This window comes from Cupressus sempervirens, chromosome 5 (genome assembly GCF_028749045.1).
Source record: "Cupressus sempervirens isolate cs-2001-9-10 chromosome 5, ASM2874904v1, whole genome shotgun sequence".
In the NCBI taxonomy this organism is placed as follows: Eukaryota; Viridiplantae; Streptophyta; class Pinopsida; order Cupressales; family Cupressaceae; genus Cupressus; species Cupressus sempervirens.
This window is the reverse complement of record NC_143122.1, coordinates 880,551,332-880,569,727: the sequence shown is the minus strand read 5'-3', so window position 1 is coordinate 880,569,727 and position 18,396 is coordinate 880,551,332. Positions and strand designations below refer to the sequence as shown.

At 42.0% G+C, this 18,396-nt stretch overlaps 2 protein-coding genes across 2 annotated transcripts in view; both read left to right on the top strand.

The window, feature by feature from the left end:
• The window catches only part of LOC149558748 (diacylglycerol kinase 7-like), a 158,531-nt gene extending 140,867 nt beyond the window's left edge, over nucleotides 1-17,664 (top strand). The window contains exons 11-12 of the mRNA XM_089832843.1: nucleotides 16,779-16,895; nucleotides 17,020-17,664. Coding sequence (XP_089688969.1) covers nucleotides 16,779-16,895; nucleotides 17,020-17,178 — 276 coding nt within the window. The 3' untranslated portion in view covers nucleotides 17,179-17,664. The remainder of the gene's footprint in view (nucleotides 1-16,778; nucleotides 16,896-17,019) is intronic.
• LOC149558749 (uncharacterized) lies at nucleotides 25-1,979 on the top strand. The gene is made up of 4 exons (XM_089786165.1): nucleotides 25-488; nucleotides 586-809; nucleotides 920-1,107; nucleotides 1,202-1,979. The coding sequence occupies exons 1-4, from the start codon at nucleotides 261-263 to the stop codon at nucleotides 1,480-1,482; spliced, it is 921 nt and encodes a 306-aa protein (XP_089642291.1). The 5' UTR covers nucleotides 25-260; the 3' UTR covers nucleotides 1,483-1,979.
• Nucleotides 17,665-18,396: the final 732 nt, after the last annotated feature.

Below are 18,396 nucleotides of genomic sequence, written 5' to 3'. Positions count from 1 at the left end.
TGGTATTATTCAATTTAGATTTGATGTAATTTGTAAATACTAAATATGGAAAGTTTGTTACTGATTATTGATTTTTTGCTAATCTTTTAGGTAGAATCCTCCAAGAGAGGCATCCCACACTTTTTTGGTCACCTTGTGTAGCACATGTCCTTGACCTTCTTTTGGAGGACATAGGAAAACTTGATTGGGTGAGTCTAGTTGTGGAAGATGCTAGGCGAGTCACGAAATATATCTATAATCACCCATGGGTTCTCAGTTTGATGAGAAAAGCCACTAAAGGCAAAGATTTGATGAGACCTGCTATGACAAGGTTTGCAACGGTCTTCTTGACGTTGCAAAGTATTCTTGACCACATATTGGCTTTGAAGCAAATGTTTGTGTGTGCTGATTGGGTTGCTTCACTTTACTCAAAGAAGCCTGAAGGAGAGGCTGTGGCACGAATAGTCTTTGATGATAGCTTTTTTGCAAAGGCTAAGGAGATTGTGGAGGTAATTTCATCATATTTTTAGTTTATTCAAGTTTTATTATCAATTCATAACTTACTATGTTATTAACTAATTTGTATTTTTCAAATTTCAAATGTAGATGTCTCTGCCCTTGGTTCTAGTCTTGCGCACATGTGATGGGCAGCAATCCCCAATGGGAGGTCTTTATGAGGCCATGGATAGGGCGAAAGAGGCTGTTAGAAGTTACTATCATGGGGATAGTCTCAGATTTGACCCCATTTGGGAAATAATTGATAGGAGGTGGAACAATATGCTCCACCAACCTATTCAAGCTGCAGGCTACTTCCTCAATCCCAAATTCAGGTACTATGATAATTGATTGTCCTTGAAGTTTGGATTTTAATAAGTCTTTATTTTACTTTACTTTTTAATGTTGTGTAGTAAGACTTGATATCATTTTCTATTTGTTTTAGGGCTGATGATTCCTACTCAGATCCTAATGGAGAGGTCATGGAAGGTCTCTCTAAATGCATTGAGAGAATGATATCAAGTGAAGAGGAGAGAGACCTTATTGTGACCGAACAACAAATCTATGTGGAATCAAGGGGTCCTTTGTTCTCTTCTATGCTAGCAAAGAGAGCAAGATCTACCCAAGCACCAGGTAAAACATCAAACTTTAAAACTTTTGCTAATTGATAAGTTGTGCTTCTGATTTTTTTTTATTGCTTTATAACTTTTTTAATTTTGTTTTGCAGATGCTTGGTGGGCAAGTTGGGGTGGCAATACCCCCAATTTAAGGAAAATTTCTCTCAGAGTCCTATCCCAACCTTGTAGCTTATCCCATTGTGAGCGTAATTGGAGCTTATTTGAGTCCATCCATACAAAGAAAAGAAATAGAACGACTCAAAAACAGCTTAATGACCTTGTTTATGTGCACTATAATCTTAAGTTGCACATAAAAAAGGCACAGCTCTTAGAACTACTTGGTTCGCTTGATCTAGATGAGATAGATCCTTATTCTGATTGGACAACATAGGAGCCAAGTCCATTGTTTACATTAGATGAGATCGCTGATTTGGAGAGGCAGGCCATGGAGGGGGAGGTTGACACTGATTTTCAGTTCACTATGGATGACATTGAGGATGAGGATGAGGATGATGATGATTTAGGCAAGGATCAGGCATTACCATTAGGAGGAGATGCATCCTCTTCTAGGACGCCGAGCTAGTCAGTAGGGACGTCGAGCGAGGGGGCACAGCCACCGAGTTCACAGTCATGCAGCTCACGCCCTATCCCAGTGTGGGGCACTTGTTCTAGGACTAGACCCCCTTACTTTCCTGCTAGTGCAAGTGGAAAGAGGAAGATGTGATTCACATTGTATTGATGTATTTAGACTTTTAGTATTTACTTCTAGTTTGACAGATTGAAACTATTTAGTAATTTACTATTTTGCTTCCTACCATGAGCATTCTGCATGAGAATGCAATTTTGTACGCATTATGCATTTATATATATCTAAACTTTGTTTCTTTCTTTTGTATTGTCTTTAATTAACTTATTAGATGCATCTTCTCATTAAATTTTGCAAAATAAATGTATTTTTAATTAAATTTCAGCATTTTTTAGGTTCTCGAGTTTTTCCCGAGTTTTTTTTTAAATCGCCGAGTTTTTCCCGATTAAACTTTTGGGGGGCTTGGCGAGTTTTTACATTTGGCGAGTTTTCCAACTATGCTCCTAGGTGCTCGGGGGACTGGATGGACGGACCAACCTCCGCAGGGATGAGTCGGAATTGTTGTCTTAAGAAAGCACTAGCTCGATCCATCACCTCTGGGTGCTCTGACTGTGCGGGCTCCATGCTCTCCTCCTAGTGTGCTGGTTGGGCTGACTGGACTGTTTGCATTGGCTCGGCGGCTACTAATAAGGAAGACGAAACGGTGACAACTGCATCACAGTCAATCACATCCAAGCGAACCTGAGGCTCAGGCTCTGGCGTTGGCAACTCTACCCTCTGCGAGACTGGCTCCACTAATGCAACTGGAACATCATCTGCTACGACCGTGGAGAAAGTAGCACCTGGAGTGGTCGCTGGTGTAACAACAGCTGTCGTCGATGGGACACCCTCTGCTACTGCTCGGGGGACATCTGCTACCGGCGGGATCATTACGACCGGTGCATGACGCAGACCAATAGGAGGAATGTGTGACGTGGGAGCGGACAAGTGCGCCGAAGATGACAACTATGGTGGGGTGAAAAATGTGGGCTCACTATTTGCTGGTTTTCTAGCAACCTCCGCGGAAGTACTCTCTTCCTTATACTCTACGTCGTTGCTCTCCGAAGTCTCCTCCCGTTCGCTGTCAGTGTTCCCGTGAGCCACTTGCAATCCCCAAAATACCTTTTTCTGTCATGCTGCTGTCCCACCCGTGTCCAGATGTCTCCAATAAAATATCGGAGGCTCTCCCTATGCCAACTTCCCCCGAGGTGGCGCCTCAAAATCATCCATGGGTATCTGATTAGCAGCTGCTTCCAAAAATAGGCCAATCGCATGATGTGGCATAAAGAATGTGCGGTGTTGGAGTGTCATGAACTCCTCCATCCTGTCAGCCAGAACTGTAGCCCAATCATACATCGTGCCGTTCATGATGCCATATATCTACAGCAATGCTATATCTAAAGCCCGAGTTGCCCCTGTCAGCTTGCTCTTGATAACGTCCATAATACACCTCCAATGGCGTTCCTGAATGAGATCCCGCCAAAGTCCTCTGCATTTTGACCCCTTGATAACTGACTCCATCTGGTCGAGTGTAAGATCGCGGCCCACTAATCGAATCCAGTGTTCCTTTCGTTCTTGAGAGAGCTTGTGATTCTTGATTTTCACCTTCTTACCTCTAGGACCAGGAATGCCAAAAACTCTCGTGAAATCCCTAGGCTTAAAAGAAACTGTCATCCGATGCTTTTTATACAAAAATGTGCTCGTTCTGTTGTGCCGATTATATGCTTCTATCATGGTCCACAAAACTGATTCAAATAATCAGATAGAAAAAATTGGAAGCTGGATGGCCCAATGCACATGTGCTCGTATCAAAATTTGCTTAACGAGGTCGGCGTCTAGAGTTTCCTGCCACCACTTCCGGCATTCGTTGCCATTGAGACCCTCAAAGTGGATGGTGAGATGAGTGAGTTCCACCCTGACCTTCTGTTTCTTGCTTCTAGAACTCGATGGCCCTGTAACTCGAATCCTAGGTGCCAAAACCCTTGCATTTTTCTCCATACCTGTCTTCAACTGACTCTTCCATTGCTTCCGCTTGCTTGCCGATTCCATGCAATAACGGCTTATTTCTCCTTATATGGTTCCCCCTTTTGTTAGAAAAAATATTCTCCATCGTGGAAGAAACCAAAGCCAAGGCACAAGCACACTCTCCGTGGGAAAATAGCGTCCGCTACAACCCAAGGGTGCTCAGCCATGGAGAGCGGAGATACGAGAATAAAAAACTTTTCGCGCCAAGCAATGATGAATTGGAATCGGCACAAAATATCTTTGCAAGTAATGGATGGTAGTGGAAGCTTTTGTTCCGTAGACCGGAAAGAGTTATTGCAGCAGCAAGAGGGCAGCATTGGAGGCTTTTGGTTCAACAAGAATTGCTAAAAACAACGTAGTTTTCCAATTCAATGAACAACATGCATTTGCCTTTCCTTTTGCATAGGCTCAAAAAGACATCCGCGGCAAACATAGACTCTACGTGTGGAAAAGAAGAAAGTCCGTGGTAAAAAATAGGCTCCAATTTGGACAGAATGGAAGCCCCCAAATGTATTCATTGAACAATACTGATCACCGTTTCATTTCTCCTTAGAATCTGGACAATCCAAAACTTGATCTCTATACACAATTCGGCAGATTCTGGTTCATAAGCACTTTCCGGGGAAAAGAACAGAATGGCAATCCGGAGCACTTTTACTTTCCTTTAGAGGCCTCTAATGGTAGAATCCTCTATTTCAACAGCACCAGTAAATCTACTTTATACGGTTTTGCATGGCCAAAGTATCTTCCATTGAATTCAACTTTGCTTCTCGGTCTCACATTCATAGTAGATAGTTATTGGGATTACAAAAGTCCATGGCACAGTATGATGAATTTGATGGGTCATGAAGCATGGCGAATTGAAAACAAGTGCAGGGCGGCAAAAAGATTTGTTCTTTACAAGAGAGGAGGCTTGAATCCATGACCTTTGATGACCAGAACAGTGTTCCTCCGACCTTAATACTCGAAAACGGGAGTAAGAAGTCCGCGGTAGGTTTTTTTTCACCCGAAAGATCACGGAATAACAAAGCCCCCGGGAGACAATAGAACATCGTGGGAACAGTCCGCTGGGACAAGGGCATCTGCAGAACTGAGGTAGCTCGCGGGGGACTTGTCCGCAGGCCTGCGACAACCATTGCCTCCTAGCCCGTCGAGCAATGGACAGGCCTCCTTTTAAATTTCTTTTTTATTAGAGCATCTCAATTTTTCCTCGAGGCGACGCCATTCTGTAACGACAACGACAAGGGAATCATCTGGTCATTTTGCGACGGCGACGAAGTCTTCCTGGCACGGTATATTTTCAACTTGGATCCATTGATTGCCTGAGGTTCCTCTTGCTCGTCCAACGTCGACAACTTTATTGCTCCATTGTCACCAACCTCCTAGATCTGGTATGGTCCAACCCATCTAATCTTAAACTTTCCTGGTTTGATTTCATTTCGCCTGTCATACTTCAGTACCAGCTACCTCGGCTAAAACCTGTTGAGTTTCAGATGCTTATCATGCCAGACCTTACGTCTATTCTGTGTCACCTCTGTTGCCCACTACACCAACAATCGCTTCTCCTCCAGCTTATTCAGGTTATGCAGCCGCTCCCTTAAGCTTTCCATATCACCAAGCTTATTTTCGAGTGCTATTCGCAGGCTCAGAATCATGAATTCCGCTGGTACCACTGCCTCTTGTCCAAACATTAATTGAAATGGTGTGTGCCCTGTCGTCACCTTGTACACCGTGCGATAAGCCCAAAGGGTAGAAGGTAACTTTTTCTCCCAATCAGCACCTTCAACCACGCAGGATTTGTAGATGATTGATACCAGGATTTTATTTGTAGCCTCAGCCTGTCTGTTTGCTCGCAGGTAATATGGACTCGATAATGAATGACAAATCTTGAATTCGGTGGTGAGCAGTCAGATGATATGATTAACAAAATGTCCACCCCTATCACTTGTTCACTGTAATGGAATTCCATACCTAGTAATGATTTGCTCGTAAATAAATTTTTCTGTTATGACGATCGAGTTATTTGGTAATGTGCATGCCTCCACCCACTTGGTCAGGTACTCCATCGCGACAATAATGTATTGGCACCGTCTAGCCTTGCTCACCTTTAGGGGTCCAATTAAATCCAATCCCCATCGTTCGAAGAGTTCCTACGCGTGGGAAGGGTTAAGTGGCATGAAGTCTTTCTTCAGCGGCTTCCCGATCCGTTGGCAAGTGTCACACTTGACGACCCATTCTCGTGCGTCATTGTACACTGTCGGCCACCAGAGTCCAGCGAGCAATATCTTCTGTGCAGTGGTGTTTGGTCCCATGTGTCCTTCGGCTGGACCTTCATGTGTTTCTTTTAACACCCGCAATATTTCTTCCTCTAACACACACCGTTGGAGGATATGATTTGGCCCCATCTTGTAGAGTAATCCGTTGATCAACTGGAAGGTACGGCTCCTAATTATCAACTTGCATCTTTCATTTGCTGATATTTCACTGGGAAACTATCCTGTTGATAGGTATTTTCCAATGCTCATGTACCATTCTAGTAGTACAACGATCTAGAACAATTGTGCGTTAGGAAAGTCGTCATTCACAGCATTTTCCGTTTCCCTTGTTTTGATCCTTGACAGGTGGTCGGCACTGACATGCTTTTTCCCCAGCTGGACAATGATTTTGAAGGTAAACTCCTGCAACAGAAGTAGCCATCTGCTGATCCTTCCTTCAATGACAGGTTTATTGATCATGTACAATGGGGCCTGATGATCCACATAGAAGACGAAGGGTGTGGCCAGCAAGTAATGACGAAATTTCTGCACGACATAGACCATTCCCAATGCTTCCCATTCGGTCGTACTGTAGCTCTGCTCCGCTTTTGATAACAATTGGCTGGCAAAGTATATCGGGTGATGTAACCCGTGGCTACCTGTCTACACCAGGGTTGCTTCGATCGCATAATTTAAGGCATCAACATGAACATGAAACTCCTTATTCCAGTGCGGATACGCCAAGATGGGTGCTGTAGCCAGTCGTACTTCTAGCCCTTCAAACACCTCATCCTACTCTTTGTCCCATCTGAATGATTCTCCTTTACAGGTTAACCTATCTAGCGGGTATGACACCTTGGCAAAATTTTTGATAAATGTTCTGTAATAGCCTATATGTCCGAGGAAAGACTTTACCTCCGTCACATTAGTGGGTGGCTACATTTCCAAGATGACTCTCACTTTGTCTGGGTCAGTCTTCAATCCTTCCTTACAGACAACGTTTTCGAGCAGTCTTTCCTGCGGAACCGTGAATCTGCACTTCTTGGGGTTCAACGCTAACCGTGCCCTACGACATCTCTCCATACATTCACCGAGTGCTGCCAGGTGTCTGTCCTCCATGCTAAATACCAACCAATCGTCCAGGAGTGCTTTGAAGTTTCTCATGGTCATCTTATCAAAGATGTGTAGTATAATCCGTTGGAAGGTAGTCGGCGCATTGCACAAGCCGAATGGCATCCGATTGTATGCATAGACTCCATCTTTGACGACAAACGTGGTCTTCAATTTGTCCTTTGCTATAGAGATTTGGTTGTATTCGGAAAATCCGTCTATAAAGGAGTAGATTTCATGTCCGACGACCTCCAGGATGCTGTCTGTGAATGGAATTGGGAAGGAATCCTTGATCGTGACTGCATTGAGGCATCGAAAATCCACGCATATCCGGATCTGGGTGGTGTCTTTCTTCAATGAGATAACTATAGGTGACACCCATTCACTTGTCTATATCTTAAAAATAATTCCGGCCTCCAACATTCTGTTGATTTCCTCCATGACCTGGGCCGCGTAGTTCTTGTTCATCCTGTAGGGTTGCTTCCATACAAGTACCGCTCCTTCGATCAGCGGGATGTGGTGCACACACAACTCCGGTGGTACGCCCTTCAGGTCCTTGTATGTCCATGCAAATACATCTATGTATTCCAGGAATATCTTGAATGCTGCTGCTTTGAGTACCGAATCCCAATTATCTCCCACCAAAATGTTCTTTGGTTCTGCTTCATCCCCCAAATTCATTGCTTGCAGTGTAGCTTCATTATACTTGATTGTCTCCCCCTCACTGAATGCATGAGCAGGTGTAACATCCAACCGTGCATCCCCCTCCTTTACCTCAGTGAACTCCTTTGGAAATTCATCCCTCCTCAGACCTTCCTCAATTGTTAGTACATTGCAGCTCTGGAATAGTTTGTAGTCCTCTATTTGCCAGTGGTAGAGACCATTGACCAAATCCAAATCGTCATCTGTTGATTCTCCCTCCAACCGCAGGACTCCCTCTTGATCCGGTTCCATACGCTACCTCCCTCTTCCTCTTTGGAATTTGATGACAAAGCTTCTTCTCTCACCATCTGGGTGTGCAAATCGATGACGAACTTTCTCCCTTTGCTTTCTAGTGATAAAGTGTTTCTCTTCCAGTCGTGTTTAACTCTGGCCTGAATCAGCCATCCGCGGCCCAGAATTGCGTTGTACCCTTTTCGCTTTAGCGGGATGATGACAAAGTCAAGCAAGAACGACTGTGTGCCAATTGTTACCGTTTGCGCCATTAGAACACCGAGAGGTTTTATGCCATGTTGGTTTGTTGTCAGCAACTGAAATGTAGGTGGCTACAGTGTCGGTTGTCCCAACTTCCTTCAGGTATCCTCGGGTAAAACGTTCACGCCGAACCCGTTGTCGACAATTGTGTCCGTTAGCACACTTCCAAGAATGCCCATCTCGACGAATGCAAGATGCCGTCTGGATGCAAGTGTCAGCAACATTGGGTCTTCTCCACCGGTGGTAATTTCCTTCCCTCTTTTTGGTTCTCTTATCGTTGGTGCAATATTTGTGACGGCTGATCTGAGCTAAGGCATTGTAAGAAGCAAATCATTTATCTTGACTCGTACCTCCATTTGTAAAATCTGTCATACGATTTTTTGTTCCACGGCGTTCCTTGTCGAGGTGCCGGTGGTGTCTTTTAGCTGCGAGATTTCTGCCTGCGATGCCTTTTCAATTTCTGCCCGTGCTTCCGCAAATTTCCTCTTTTCTTCCGTTGGGTCCGGATACTCTTTTGCTTGCCTTCGCATAATTGCTAGAACCTCTTCTTTATCCGTCCTAATAGTGATCAAGTTTACTCCGGATTTGGGGCACTTGGCATCGTCATGGTCGCCGGGTCCGCACAATCTGCGTAATAATTTTGGTGTGGTTGCTGTTGTGCACTCCTAGGCAAAGTGACCCCACAAATTACAGGTTCGGCATTGAACAATCGAATGTCCGATCGCATGATATTGAATTCGACTCCTCTTGCCATTATTATTGTTATTGTTCGCATTGTTGTTATTTTGCCCATGTCTATTATTCCTGTATCCTCCGGATGTGGCATCCTCTGTGCTTGTATTCCTGCTCTCTCCAAACGCGAAAGCCTCCTGTGCTAGGAACACCTATTGAGGGCCTCTGGTTTTCATGTTGAAGGGGCATTACTTTGTGGAATGTCCCATGATCTGACGAATATCGCATAACTGGTTTTTTGGACAGGAGCCCTTTGTATGACCTTTTGCCTTACATTCCGTGCACCATAATTCGCTTCCCTTTGTTTCTTTCTGCATATTCTTGAATTCTTTCATCATTCAGATCATGTCCTTCTGGAGGGCTCGGACCTTCTTGCTGTTGTTTTCCTCATCACTACTTTCTTCTTTCGAGGATGCATCGGGGTCTGACTCAGAGGAGCTACTTTTCTTCTTCTTTTTCATCTTCTTGTCACTCTCCAGGTTCAGTGCCTGGTTGTACGCTTCAGTGTATGACGACGGCGACACGATCTTCATTTTCTTTCTCAATTTCGGGTGTAGGCCTTCAATGAACCACCTTTTCTGTAGTCCATCGGTTGGCTTATTCTCCATTTTGTTGATCAAGTCCTTCAACTTCCTAGCATAGACTTGGACTGTTTCATTTTTCCCTTGTATTGTATATTTTTGCTACAATTTCATTGTCATCATGGAGTAGTTGAAATTTCGTTGTAAACTCCTTCTTAAGGTCATCCCAAGTGGTTAAGTTTTGGGGATCTGCATCGGCAAACCAATCGATTGCAACACCCCATAGGGTGGCCGAAAACTGCCAAACCCATTCTTTTGTATCGGTTATGCCATTTTCCCTCCAAATTCTCTCGCATGTCTTGCAATGTCGGATGGGGTCGGCCGTACTGTCGCCATCAAACTTCGGTAGCTTTTCTTTTGGTCCTGCCATCACTACTGGATTTTGTGAACAAGTGTTGTTTGGTCCTGCAACACTGGCGTTGTTCACTCTTACACCGTGGCTTTGCACTCCCACTCCGACAATCTGCAATCCCACACCGGCAAACTGTTCTCCCACACCGGCGGACTATACTCCCACATTGACGAACTGCACTCCCACACCGACAAACTCAACAGCTACGAACCTTGGTGAAGAAGGATCTTCTGAAGTTGTCCCCTGCGGGATTGTATCTCGAATGAAGAATTCACTCCACGCTCGTGCTCCCTCAGCACTCTGAGCCGTGCGAGTCGATTTTCTTCTGTCTGGATTCTCTTCCCTCGACAAATACAAATTCAAAAACTCCTCCCTGGCTTCTTCCACCAACTCCACCTTCTGTCAAGTCTCCTCCAACAATTCTTTCGCACTTCTGTGTTCATCGACAATCTTCTGAAACCTCCTTTTGCGTTCGGCTAGCTGTGCCAGAATTAAATTTTCTTGCGCAGTACGTATGCCATCTTTCCCCTTTATTTTATTTCGATCTTTGTTAAGCTGATTTGGCATTAAGCTTCATTCCTCCCTCCTTCCAGGTTCATAGGGCAACGACGCCAAATGTTTACCATATGGGTAAAATAAATCAACGCATATAGATCATAGGAACATGAACAGCAAACTTCGTATATTATTATTCGCATATGCCAAAACATTACATGCAGAGCATAAGGATAGGATAAGATACCATAAGTTGATTTAAAATGATCCCAGATGGGGTATAAATACTTTCCGTTGAACCTTCTTGAAGGGGTCCATCGGCTACAAAATAATCCTAGTCTACCTGTCAGCTACCAAATACACAGTCTCCGACGGCATAACCTAGTCGGCTACAGAATACAAAATCTGCCGTGACAGATACCAGGTCTCCCATTTTGAAACTTCTCTTGATTTAGTGTCTTTCGGTGTAGATCTTTTGTTGATTCCATTCCCTTTGTAAGTTTTCTTTCAAGAATCTCAAGATGTCTTGCCCTTCCTGAAGCCACTCCTTCGCCTTAGGTGCGCCACTATCACCCAGGACCATGTCGATAATTGAAAGGGGTTCATACTTGTACAATGCTCTAAAGGTGCCATCCCAATAAACATGTGATAAGTTGTATTATAATAGTATTCCCCTAGATGCATCCATTTGACCCATGCCCGTTGCTATGCTGAAACGTAGTTCCAGAGGTAGCCTTCCAGCCATTTGTTCACAATCTCTGTCTGTCCGTCTATTTGAGAGTGGTAGCTAGTACTTGGCGACAATTTTGTTATTTCCAACCAAAACAATTTTGTCTAGAAAATACTGAGAAACCGACCATCCCTGTCACTAACAATGTTTCAGGGTAACCCATATAGATGAAAACACTTCTTTAAAAATTAAGTTGGCTACCTGTGCAACCTGGAAATCTGAGGAGATGGCAAAGAAGTGTGCATACTTCGTCAATCTGTCAACCACCACAAAGATACAATGCTTTCCATTTACCTTAGACAGTCCGATGATGAAGTCCATAGAGATACTTTCCCACTTCTTTCTTGGTATAGGCAAGGGTTGTAATAGCCCGACAGGTGAAGTGTGTTCGGATTTGTTTTGCTAGCAGACTGCAAATTCTCGCATGCACTACAAAACATCATTTTTAAGTCCCTTCCACGAAAATCTCTCCCTAAGCTGTCTATAAGTTTTGAGAAACCATGGGTGTCCGACCAAGGGTGAAGCATGTATTTCCTTCAGTATTTTTTGCTTTAGTTTGGATTCAGGTACTAAGTATATCCTCTCCTTATAGTAAATGATGTCATCCATCACCTCGTATTGGTCGTCTTGAGTGTTGCCGTCCATTAGCTTACATGCAAATGTGTTTTTGGAATATTCCACCAATAAGTGTGCTTTCTAGTCAGCTGAAATCTGATACAGTAAGCAGATGGTAGGTTTTCTTAACAAAGCATCTGTAACCACATTGTTCTTTCCCTTCACGGATTCAATGTCGAAATCAAAATCCTGAATATTACTTTCTCATTTTTTTTGCTTTGCGGTCAGATCTTGTTGCTCCAAAAAATATCTCAAACTATTATAATCGGTACAGAAGACAAATTTGGCATTCACCAGACCAAAATTTGGTCAGTGCATACACAATGGCCAACATCTCTTTGACATAAATGGAATATAGGCGCTCTGCTTGTGTAAGCTTCCGACTCTCATAGGCTCTAGGGTATCTATTTTGCATCAGTACCGTGCCAATACCCTCTCTGGATGCGTCACACTCCAGAATGAATGGTTGAGTGAAGCAGTAAGGCGAGAATCGGGCAAGTGCTCACGGCTTCTTGTAACTTATGAAAAGTGTGTTGTACTTTTTCATTCCACTAGAAGGGGCATTTCTTAGTCAAATCTATTAATGGTGCATTCAGTTGAGAGAATCGTTTTACAGACCTCCGGTAATAACTGTACAATCCAATGAAACCTTGCAACTCATAGAGAAATTTTGGAGGGGGCCAATCAAGGATAGCTTGAATCTTCTCCTAGTGGACTTGCACTCCATATTTAGTGACAACGTGCCCTAGGTATAATATTTCTGTCATTCCAAATTCACACTTGGATTTTTTGGCGAACAAGGAGTAAGCCTCCATGATCCCTAGGACTTCATCCAAATGTCTCAGCTGTTATTCTTAGGTTTTGCTGTAAATAAGGATATCATCAAAGAATACTAGCAAGTACTTATGCAATTGTTTGTTTAAGATGTGATTCATGCAAGACTGAAAAGTAGCTGGTGCATTCATTAATCCAGACGACATGACCAGGAACTCATAATGCCTGTAGTTACAACGAAAAACCGTCTTCACATCTTCTCGCATGCGGATCTAATGGTATTTGGAATGGAGATCATTTTTTGAAAAATAAACCGCACCATGCAACTCATCCAACAATTTATCGATCCTTGGAATAGGGTATCTATTGTTTATTGTTTTCTTATTCAATGCACAATAGTCCACACACATGTGCAACATCCCATCCTTCTTTTTTAGCAATACTACTGATGATGCAAAAGGTCTAGAGTTGTGACAAATCCATCCTTTCTCGAGCAACTCCTGAATTGTCTTCTTGATCTCATCTTTGAATTTTTTGGGATGGTGGTATGGTGTGGTGATAAGTTGTTTGGCGCTAGCTTCCAACTTGATGGTATGCTCAAAACCATGGTGGGGAGGTATGCCTAGAGGAATGTCTATAAAAACTTTATCATGGGTACTCAAGATATTTTGAAGATCATCTTGGTGGGGTGTCCGTTGTGCTTTTATTAGTTCTGTCGAAACAAAACAATGTGCAGCCCATGCAATGTCATCATGTTGAAAAATAGCCTCCATCCACTATGCTGAAACTTCCTTCAGTCCCTCATTAACCATCCCACGGAGAACAACCTTCTTCCCATTGACAACAAAAGTGAAGTCCATCCGCTTGGAACTCTGTGTGTATTCATCTAGTGTCTCCATCCACTGTATGCCTAGAATAACCTCCATATCATCCAGGTCCACTATAAAGATATCCTCCATTACAGTGTGATTAGCCAAGTGATACTTAGTTGGGGAACAAGGTGTGTGCAGGGTAAAAGTTTTCCTCTGCTGACCTTGACCTGAAATCCTGCGTGCGTCTTTGTAGGTAGACCTCTTATTTTCATCAAAGATGAGTTTATAAAGTTTAGAGTGGTACTGCTATTGAGCATCACAATGACCCTCTGTCCTTGAAGGGTTCCCCGTAGTTGGAATACTATACATCTCGGGCTCCCAACTAGGGTGATGGTTCCTCCATGCCGTACTAATGCAGCAATCCTCTCTGTACGATTCAAATTAACCATTTTGGAGTCCTCCTAGGGGTGATCGTTCTCCGTGGATAGATTCTCCTGATCGTCCTCATCATCAGACACAACTTTGATGTAGTGTATTTTCCCTTTACCGAGGCATCTATCCTCAGGTTCCCACGACTCCTTATCGTTGAAACATAATTTCTTCCTTTAGAGCTCTTGTCTGGTAGCTTCATCCAACGACGGCTTCTTCGACAGAGGTTTGTTATTTTGTCCCTTGGAAATACTGGCGGTTGAGAGTGGGAGCAACCTGGAGAGGATGATGTTGATGATGATGCCATGCTTTGTGCCTTTTTTATAGCCTTCGAAAGGGTGCCAAGATTGAAACTTTTTACCCAACCTCTCAATGGTTCTGTTAGTGTGTCCATGAAGAACTCTATTCGTCTTGTTTTGGAAATGTCCGTAACGAAAACAAAGAGTTTCTGAAATTCTGTGATGTACTGGTTGACCGATCTAGTTTGCCTCAATTGTGCCAATTCTTTAAAATTAAGTTCTGGATCTTTACCATCAAACCGATCTATCAGTCTTTTAGTGAATTCTGCATAAGTATTTACTTGGTCATGCCTCAACATGATAGTGCCATGATGCTACCATTCATGTGCCACTCCCTCCAAGTGGAGTGCAACAAATTTAATTGCTTCTTCTTCTTGCATTGGATTAAGATGAAAGTAAGTATTGGCCTTCATTACCCATGCTTGGGCTGATATAGATCCGGATCTGTCAAATGGTGATAGATTTACTTTACTCAACTTTCTTCTGAGATCATCGTTAAAATATCCTCGGATTCTGCCTCTGGAATATCGCATTCTCAATTCTACGTAATCTTTGTAGGATATATCTTCTTCCAAGTTTGCATTCTTCCATTCTTCTTTCAACTGTTCTTGAACTTCTTCAAAGTTTGGTTGCCTTCCTCCATGTGGTACCTTCATCCATGGAGGGAAAGTCAACATGGAAGGTCGAGAGTGTGTCAGATGAGATTTGCCTTTTCCAAAATCGATTCGGTACGGTGACAATTTTGTTCCTCATATATCTTTTTGTATGCCAATTTATGGAGAGTTTCTTCCATAGTGTCATTGATCTGTGCCTGATTCCTTGAAAGATCCCTTAATAGTGCCATGATTTCCACAAAATTGGGTTCTTGATCTGCCATTCTATCAACTGAGTGGGATCGCCTTCTTTTCCGGCTTTAAACTTTCATTCACTATCTACAGGCTAGTAGGATCTTTGTCTTTGATACCACTGTAATGATCTATTCTCGGCTTCATGTTGCTTAGTACCCAAACCCGGAAGCAAGTTTCAGAAAACAATAAATTGGTCGTACGGTTATGTTCAAGTTGACCGTACGGTGGGATCCGGAAGACGAAATAAGTTGGTCATAGGGCGTGAGAGGGATATTTGTATGCTAAAGATGGGTTGGCTATACGGTGGGGTTAGGGAGATTGCTTGACCGTATGGTAGAGGGTGTACCGCGAGGAGAGGAAAGTTTGCCGTACGGCCTGAGGATGATGTCTGTACGATGGATGTTGTGGGTGTCAGTTTACCAATTCCTCCTATGCGAATGAAAAAACGAGAATATAGTAAATCACTAGAACAAGATGGATGCTAATAGAATTGACGAAGTTTCACTGAACAATATTTATAATTGCAAACAAAGATGGTATGCGGATTTGCCAGATTCAAGCAAGTAATACAAAGATGAAATAGGGTGAGGGTTGAATCCCACTGAAACCAGAATAGCCAAGTTGGAAAGATCTTTCACTTTCAAAATGGCAAACAACAGAGAATCCCAATTGGAATCTGCGTCATAAAGAAAGTATAATCCAAAATGCATACCAACTACTAGCTACATGCCGTGCTTAAATACCCTTCGGAGGAACTCTGGAGGGTTTACAAAGTATTCAATGGCAACACCTACGGAAACAAATATATAAAAATGGGTCTGAGATATACTAAATCAATCAGTCCCATAAACAATGCTTTGATTATTTATTTATTTGATGATGGGAACATTACATTGCTTAGTTTTTGTATTCCATTGAAACAGTTGTATATGCACTGGGCTTTAGAGTGGAAATAATTTATGTGCTTTAGTGCATACATGAGATTTAATTTTTCATCTTTAACTGAACAATGAATTGAAAATTGCAAGAGTTGATCAATTTGCCCTACCAATGACACTAGTAAATACTCAAAATGCTAATCAACTAGGGACAGTAACTTCTGTATTTTTCTAAATTTTAGGTACACTAGCATTTGGTCTAGTTTTCCGTTTGTATTCTTTTTAAGTCAGCAGCCATCATCACAAGAACGACCAGTAAGAACAGTGTTTATTTACTTCAATCAGAAAGCAGTCTCAGATGATACATTTTTGGATTCACACTCGATCTAACTTTTTGAGTCTGAAGGAAAAGCAGTCTCAGTCTCTTCTTTCAGCTCCTATTTGGCAACCCCACAAACTTTTAGGTGTGACCGTACACATCAATCTTAACCTGATCCATTGATGCTTGGCATTTGTAGCAACTACGTGTGTCGTGAGATACCAGCTGAAGTAGAAAAGTAGATCGCGTTCTTATATATGGCATTCTGTTAAGATAGATCAAAAGCTAATGCACATTTTTCTACCTCCATGCTGGTTATTATCGTTAGAGATCTGTGTTTTCTCAGGTTGAGAAAATAATATACATACTTTGTTTCATTTCTGTAGCATTACGGAAGAGATATGTACTATTGCTGCAGAGTAATGATTTTTTATAAGATCTACCAAGTTCACGACTCCCATTTCAAGTGCAACTGTTTCAAGCTATGTTGTGGCCAGGGTTAAGATATTTGAAAATATTTGTTTAAATTTCCAGCAAATTTCTATGCTATGTTTGACAGAGTTAAAAAGTGTGGTTCCAGCAGAATTCTAATGTTTCTATGTATGTAATCCCAGAGAGGGTTTGTGGAAGCTCATCCTGATGATGGATTGCTAGAAATCTTTGGTTTGAAGGAGGGTTGGCATACAACATTTGTCATGTTTGAACTTATTAAAGCAAAGCATCTTGCTCAGGTCTGATGACTCAGTTTCATCTTATTGAATCTGTAATCTTGCTCAGGTCTGATGACTAAATTTGATCCTAAACCCATTTTTCTAATCAGTGAGACCTGAAATATGCCTACTAATAATTTTGCAGGCAGCTGCTATTAGAGTGGAATTAAGGAGTGGGCGAAGAAAGCATGCTTATCTGCAAATGGACGGCGAACCTTGGAAACACCCACTTAGTGAGAACAATTCAACAACTATTGAGATCACAAAAGTTCCTTTCCCATCCTTAATGATAAGTGGAGAATGAGCTATTGGATAATGTTATCACTCAACTTATATTCTTGGTGTGCCACATTCAAATCCAGCTAAGGAGGAACAAATTCTATTAGTGAAAATCAATTCTGTTTGTGGTGCTGCATGCTCTAAATCTATTTATTCATTTTTTTCAAAAGCTCTTCTGAGCTTTTTCATTCACTGACATGGAAATTCTTGAGTGAGTTTAACAGGGAATTGATTGTAGAGTTTCTATCTTGTTCCTGGTCGGAACATTTGTTAACACTAGATGCTGAACAATTACCCAGATTGGTGTATTGTGTCTATGTTTGTGAAGATAAAGAATTTCAGCCAAAATTCTTTTACGGAAAGCTAAAACAGTCTTTTGATTTGTGAAGAATGTAAAATACAAGTGAGTATTTAAAAACAAGGAAATCATCAGGTCGTTGTCATGACACATTCCTTGTGAACTATCAAATATTCTAATTAATATTTTAACTGTAAGTGTTGATCACTTTAATTAGTCTAACAAATAATATTTGAAATATTATTTTTCATTGATATTTCATAATAAGATTTCGAAAATATCTTGATTTAAATTTGAAAATACTTAGTGAGTTTATTAATAAATGATCTTAGTATTATTGTTATATTTATTTTTATGAATGGGGTGTTTTATTAATATACTATTCCATAAAAAAAAAGGATATGAAATTGTCCCACAAAAGTTGCATAGACAAAGTTCAGAAATTCAAATAAAATGGAGATATCCTAGAAGCAAAAACAAATTAACCAACACTTAGCAGCTAAAGCAGTTCTTGTAGATGGTGGTGAATTTTCGTCATCCTTTTCCCCTCATACATCAATAGGGACTGAAAGGGACTAGCTACTTGTATTTTCTTCTTCGTTCTCCTTCCTTGCAAGATAAATAGTCATGGAAAGTTGAGGGAGCCACTTGGAAGAGCTAGGCCGCCTGGAATCTCTATAGAAACCTACCAACTATTACTTCCAGAAACAGAAAGATCAATACTTGTAGAAAGCCATTGAGAAGCAAAACCACCATGTGGCAATGCAGTTGAATAACAACATAGGGAATCTTCCCCCACCAAACTGTCAGGAGGGCCTTGGGAACATAGTGTGTGCGAATGGCAAGTTGAGGAACGATGGGCATGTTGTTAGGCATGAGGTGGAGAACACTTTCTAGAAGTGAAAATGCAATTGTACAAGCAACATTGCACCAATGCTGTAGTAG

What these genes read in the sequence shown, in the direction of transcription:
- LOC149558749 (XM_089786165.1), top strand. Translation starts at nt 261, where the DNA reads ATGAGAAAAGCCACTAAAGGCAAAGATTTGATGAGACCTGCTATGACA. An exon ending in AGGCTAAGGAGATTGTGGAG is followed by an intron (nt 489 to 585) that starts GTAATTTCATCA and finishes TTTCAAATGTAG; the next exon opens with ATGTCTCTGCCCTTGGTTCT. An exon ending in TTCCTCAATCCCAAATTCAG is followed by an intron (nt 810 to 919) that starts GTACTATGATAA and finishes TATTTGTTTTAG; the next exon opens with GGCTGATGATTCCTACTCAG.